At 35.0% G+C, this 6,480-nt stretch overlaps 1 protein-coding gene across 1 annotated transcript in view; it reads left to right on the forward strand.

Moving 5' to 3' along the window:
* The window catches only part of EXO1 (exonuclease 1), a 16,677-nt gene extending 10,404 nt beyond the window's left edge, over positions 1-6,273 (forward strand). The window contains exons 10-13 of the mRNA XM_069851005.1: positions 205-685; positions 1,118-1,219; positions 4,646-4,839; positions 5,806-6,273. Coding sequence (XP_069707106.1) covers positions 205-685; positions 1,118-1,219; positions 4,646-4,839; positions 5,806-5,947 — 919 coding nt within the window. The 3' untranslated portion in view covers positions 5,948-6,273. The remainder of the gene's footprint in view (positions 1-204; positions 686-1,117; positions 1,220-4,645; positions 4,840-5,805) is intronic.
* The last annotated feature ends 207 nt before the right edge of the window (positions 6,274-6,480 follow it).

Genomic DNA, 6,480 nt, shown 5'->3' on the forward strand with positions numbered 1-6,480 from the left:
ATGTCATTAATTGACTGAAATGCTATTAAGGTTCTTTATTTGTTCAATTGTGCCTAACAGACTTTGCCCTTTGTCAAAATAACTTGTCTGCAAGCACACTTCAAACAAAAAATTGGATAGAGACAATTTTCTGATTTTGGAGACAGCATGTTTGTTTGCAGTAACTTTCTTCTCCCCTGCCTTTACCTTTTCCTACTCTTTTAGGTTTTTCTGCAATGATGCGATTATGTGTGATGGTAAATCAAAGAAGGACGACAATGATCTAACTCAAGATGCTGAGCAGGATTGCCAGAAACAGGAAGTAAAACATATAGCAGAAGATAATTCTCCATTTTCAGAAACTGAAAAGTCAACAAGGACTATCTGTACACCTCCTGGAGAAACACAGATAAATTGCTTCCAGTGGTTTAGCAGCCTCGTAAATAATTCCGGAAACCCTGGTCAATCTCGTGCTGTATTTTCAGAGCAGTTTTGCCAATGGAGAAGCAACTATGTGGTATCCCAGGAAGATCAGATTAATAGGGTACAAACAGAGAGTGGGGCAGTGTGTGGGGAATTGGAGGAAGAATCCCTCCTCTTAACAGAAGCGGAACAAACATCACAGTCTCAAAGGTCTTGTGAGCCATCAGAATACAGTTTGGAGTCTTCAGAAAAATCACAAGCATCTAGCAGTTCAGATGCAGAAGTAAGAAAACTAGACATTGTTTCTTTTAATGTGAAAGCAAATACTGAAATTAGGCAGCAAATTCTTCTCTTGAAAATGATGCCCTGCAGGCTATGCAGCTTGTACTAACAAAACTTGACAATGCTCAACATAGCTGTGTAGAATGGATTGACCTACTATCTTGAAGCAAGCCCGTACTCTAGTTTTAGTTTTTCCTCAATCTTTCCACTGCTACCACTACAGTGGGTCCTACAGAACCCTGGTAGGAGAGGTTTTGTATTCTGCTTTTTCTAGTCCCTGAAGAAGCCTTTTGAGAACACGTGTGCAACCATAGGGTTGCTTGCTGAAAACATTATACCTTTTACAGTATGTATGTATAGACAAAAATATAAATTTGGGGTGCAGGAGGAAAACTACCTGTTTTAAAACTAAATTAATTTTCTCTTGATGAAGGAATCTGACTCTACTTCAAACCTGGCTGATGCTCAATGTACTCTGTCTCCAGTATTTTCTGCTGTTCAAACCAACAGAAAAAATACAATCATAAAGACGAAGGTAAGATTTCTTTTAACTTTACTATGAGCTCTACTAAACTCTGAAAATCACTTTTTGCATTCTACTAGTTCATTCTAGAATTCTTAATGTCAGAATCTTAAGCAATGCACATGTTGGCAAGAGAAAACTCTATTCTTATTTGTTTATATGAGAGCTGAGATGAATGATAACCAGGCCATCTATGATCAATACCATAATTGCAACTTCTTTGGGGATCTTAAACATTTTGGTATAAAATATGAAACCAAACTAAGGCAAAAAAGCCTTAATTTTCTTAATTTTTCTTGGGCATGATAAATACTGAGGTTTTATCATGCAAATTGCAGTCTCGTTCATAATCCAGATACAGCCACAGGATACAACCTAATTACGTTGCTTATCTTGATAAATGTGCTCGTTAGTTTTAGCAGTCTACTTCCTCTTTGACTAGAAAAAGTGTTTAAAATAATTGTTTTTAAAAGCCTTGTTAAACACAAAAAAATCAGTATGGAAGGACAATCACTTCCTTCAGACCTTGCATTTCAGCTATTTATCCTATTGTTGGGCACCTGTAATTGGACTTTTATGTGGTTTCTTAGGTATTTAAGGATAAACTTACATCCCTTGTCTTTGTGACATTTCCAAGAATTTTAGCCATTTATCTAGTTCAGAAAAGTACTAAGACCTTAACAGCTAAAAGTGCTCTAACTCCTTATGCATTGTTATTAGAATAGGCTAAAATCTTTATAAGTCAAAGGCAGACGGTTTCATCATTTCATGTACGCTCCTACTTCTTTATCACAGACTAAAAATCACATTCTTCTGTGTGCCTAACAAGCATGCTGTGTGTTTTGTATAATGATGACATCTTGTGGTTGGTGATAGTAACTTCTGTCTTAAGCTAGAATTTACCTTTTTCATCTGGAACACTTGATTATAAAAATTAATGCTTTTTAGTTTGGTATTTTGCCCCTTCTCAACAAGACTGAGCAATGAAATGAAATCATCCCGGGATTCAGAATTTTATTCTTTGTTTTTTTAAAAAATGTATTTAAAGTTTTGCTCACCTTGTATTTTTTTTGTGACAGTGTTCCAGCTGTGATTTTTACTGCTAATTATTTAACAGGATTGCTATAAGCTTAGCAGAGAGACTTATATTGACAAAAGAAAACAAAGCAATCTACTCTAGTTTTAGGTTTCTTAGCGGGTGTTCAACATGCAGCTTTGCATACTTTTGAGTTAGTTAAATTCAATTATAACTGATGTAATTCAGTACCACAAAGAAATGTAGTATTATGGGTGACTTCACATGTGTTGCAAAATGGCTGATGACAGATAAAGAACAAAATATGATGAAGTAGGGAGTCCAAGGATTTTAGTCTTAGTCTTTCTAGTATTCTTGTTCCAATTCTTGGCCTACATTTTAAACTTTTTTTAAAAAAAAAAATATTTAGAATTCCAAGATCTGCTTAGTATATTCAGGTAGAAACAATGTCATTTCAATAAAACTGTATAACAAGCCTGTGTGGTGGGAAGATGACAAAATGCAGTGTCATTTTGGAGAGAACTGAAGTATGAGTGCTCTTTGAAGAAAAGGCTGCCAACATCTATTAAGAAAAATTGTTAGGTAATCAATAGCAAATACTTGGATGAGGAAGAATTATTGTTTATTAGTCAAGTGAACCATCTGAAATAGTTGAAGCTGTGCCATGATCCAGCAAAACAGAAACGATTAATTTAGAGAAAAAAATCTTTATTCTTCACATTATCCAAGTAGGAAATATGAGCATTGTTTACCACCTAGGTGACCTAAACTAATCTTATGTAGCCAACTGTAAAATAAAAACAACAGTAGACAGTTGCCATATCTTCTGAGGGTGTTGTATTTTGATAATTATGTTTTGGTCCTCAAAATTATCAGGCAGACAAAAGTTAAAATAGTAGGGTAAAAGTGAGTGATCACTTAGAAGCTGCTAACTGTGAGCAGAAGCTGTTACCTGCGAGTAGTTCATATTCTACAACAAAGTGGCAAAATGGCTCGAGCAGTAAAATGTTCTAGTGCTTCCAAATGCCCACTTCCCAAAAATTGAGACAATTATAAGCATATATGACAGAAGAAAATGATGGAAAATGTGAATAAGCTATTTGTGACCTTTTGCCATTTGTGAACTTATTGGCAAAGAATGTTTCAACTTTGTCTATAAGTACACTACATTTATTTAATTATTGTGTTGTGTTTATGCATATACAGCACAAATGGGAAGCAAGTGATTAAATGGATAGGCATAATATCTTATCATATTTCTTAAGTTACTTGCAGGAGAAAAAAAAATGCAGATTTAGCTTTAGTGAGCTTTAGTGTTTTTCTTCTGTTGTGAAAATAAACTCATTTATTTTGTGCATGAAGTTTGAGAAGGCAAAGATTATCAACAACATCATATCAGTATTAGAAAGCATGATAGTCCGAGTAGCTATCAGCCAGTTAGCCTGATACTGATCTCAGAAAAATGACAGGAATGTAAGAGATGATTATCGGTAGTGATGAGAATGTGAAATGTAAAAATTGCACTGTCTGACTTAATAATAGGAATTAGGTCATGTCAAAATGAGTTTCATGTGCTTGGAAGTATGAAAAAATAGTTTCAGTGCTTGGAAACTAGTAAGTGAATTGAAAATGAGGCACATACTTTTCTAATAATAATGAGTGGTGAATAGCTAGAATAAATAATACAATGAAACCATGTATTTTTTTCTTCTAAGTGTTTAAACTTAGAATCACAGAATCGTAGAATAACTAGGTTGGAAGAGACCCACCGGATCATCGAGTCCAACCATTCCTATCAAACACTAAACCATGCCCCTTAGCACCACCCCCAACAACTTAAGACTCATTGCATTTGAGAGAGATATTCCAGCCAAGCACAGCTCTCTTCATTTCCAGGTACAGAACCTGGGTATAGTGGTCCAACTAGAGGTCAAATGATCCTTGGGTTAATCATATTGATATTTGTTCTTTACTTAGATTTTATGAAAAAATGAATCGTAAATATCACAGTGATCCCAGAGAGCAGTTTCTCTTAGAACCCTGAAATTGACATTGAAGAGGGTTTTTTTGTTGTGCTTTCCTGTAAATGGATGAGAAAACAAATATTCAGTAGACTTTAAAAGCTGCATGCAAAAGAAACGTGTTTGTAACATCCTAGGATATAAAGATCTATGGAAACTAGTTTGCCAGTTCTTACAGCTTTGTCTAACTTGTTCAAGATGCCACTTTTTAGATTATAGAAGATGTTTAAATTACCTGTTGTGGCAGTTCAAACTGCGTTATACCACCACAATGTAAAGAACTTCATTTTTTATTACAATCTTTGCAGCATACTACTATTGCTTACAGAGTATCATTTTAACTATTTTAACTATTTGTGGTGTAATGTTAAAATCTTGCAGGTTCCTGGTTTACGTAAACCCAGTTGTATAGGGTCGCATATTGTAACAAAGCTCAAACCATTGATACCAGCTAAAGTAAGTGGATTAAGCAGGAAACTGTCACCTGTGCAGAAGAGAAATGACTGTGATGCTGAAAATAAGCTGGAACAGCAATCCACCATTAGCGAACTCTGGAAAAACTTCCAGTTTAAAAGGTGAGTTGGTTTAACCCTTTACTTAGCACCCTGTATACTTCCCCACCCTCCCCCCAAAGAAGCAGTTCTCAAAGCAGACCAGTTTACAATAGGCTATTATGAACATACAACTGATTTCTGATTAAAAATATTATTTGTGGTATAACCATTCTTGGGAACCTTAATTTTTATTATCCTCTTGATGCATGTTAAGAATGACAGTTTCCAAGCGGAAAGACAGGGAGTATATTTTGATTTATCAGAATACAGGTAGACAGAACAGTGAGCCTAGATGGCACTCTGTACCTTTTCTCTGCTGACAGCTAGAAGACTTAACTCCTGAGATCCACGTTTTATCCATCCTGTTTTGATTGGCTGATAACTTCTGGGTATCTACTGGGGATAAATATTTTTGTATGTATTATTTACTATCTATTATTTACTTCTATATATTTCTATGTAAATAATGGACGTTTTTACTTGTTTTAAGGGATCCTTTTCTTAATTTATCTTGCTAAATGTTTTTCTCCCTGACAGGATTTACTTAGCTCTGAGTATTCTGGGGTTTTTTTCAGATTTTTAAAGTGTTTATAGATTAGCCTTTGAATTGTATTGTCTGATGGCAAATACATCATGTGGGACACTGATCTGTTCTGTTCTAATGTCACAACTCCCAGAATATATATGAAACTACAGTTATTCAGAAGACTTAAGTGTTAAAGAAACATGTATAACCCAGAGTAGGATGGGGTGCATACACTTTTTCAGATATAAAGCTATCATTTGATCAAAGGATAATTGGAAGTGTTGAAATAACTTTCAGTGAAGTTTTTCAGTTGCAGTGAAACTGAAACTAAAACTTTCCATCAAAAATTTTTGGTTTGGACTTATTCATAGAGTGGGGTATTTAAAGGCCTCTGTTTAGAAACATAATCTCATAACATTCTTAAGATTTGTTTTGTCTTTTTTTTTCTCTCTTTTGTGCAGAGAGTACAAAAAACTTCCTTCTTGTAAAAAGTCAGATCCGTTGTCTCCAATCAAAGATAATATACAGCTCACTCCAGAAACAGAAGAAGAAATCTTTAATCATCTGGAATGTAGTCATGTTCAGAGAGCTATATTCCAATGAACTGCATGCTGTGAGCAATAGGATGCGTTTTTAATCATTGTCAAAATTTACTGATTTGTCATCTTTGTTTATAATAGCATAAACGGAAAAGTACAGTCCTACAATGGTAGGAATAAAAACCTTCACATATCTGTGTTGTCTTATTCAAAGTCCCATGCTAAACACTTGTCCAAGCCTTTTTCAACTGTCCCTGGACAAATCATGTAGGCTGTACATGCCAATCAACAACAGTTAGCTTTCTGTTTGATGCAGTCATGTTATTTGTGGGAATAACTTGGGGACTACACAAAGGAATATCACAAATATTTGATCCCCAAATTCTCACACTAATAAAGTGATCTCTGAAGAAGTAAAATGTGTTCCTCCATTTTACCTGCTTTTTCCATGTTTGTAGTCTTAACCAACAACAGACATGGAAAATGTCAGTCCTTGGAGGTAAGGGTTACCAAAGCATTATCTTTACAACAAAGCAAGCCTCAGTTATCAGCAGCTGATCAAATAAAGGGAAAATATCCTGGAGACTAGGGTCCTCA

Source organism: Phaenicophaeus curvirostris, chromosome 2, assembly GCF_032191515.1.
Source record: "Phaenicophaeus curvirostris isolate KB17595 chromosome 2, BPBGC_Pcur_1.0, whole genome shotgun sequence".
NCBI classification, from domain to species: Eukaryota; Metazoa; Chordata; class Aves; order Cuculiformes; family Cuculidae; genus Phaenicophaeus; species Phaenicophaeus curvirostris.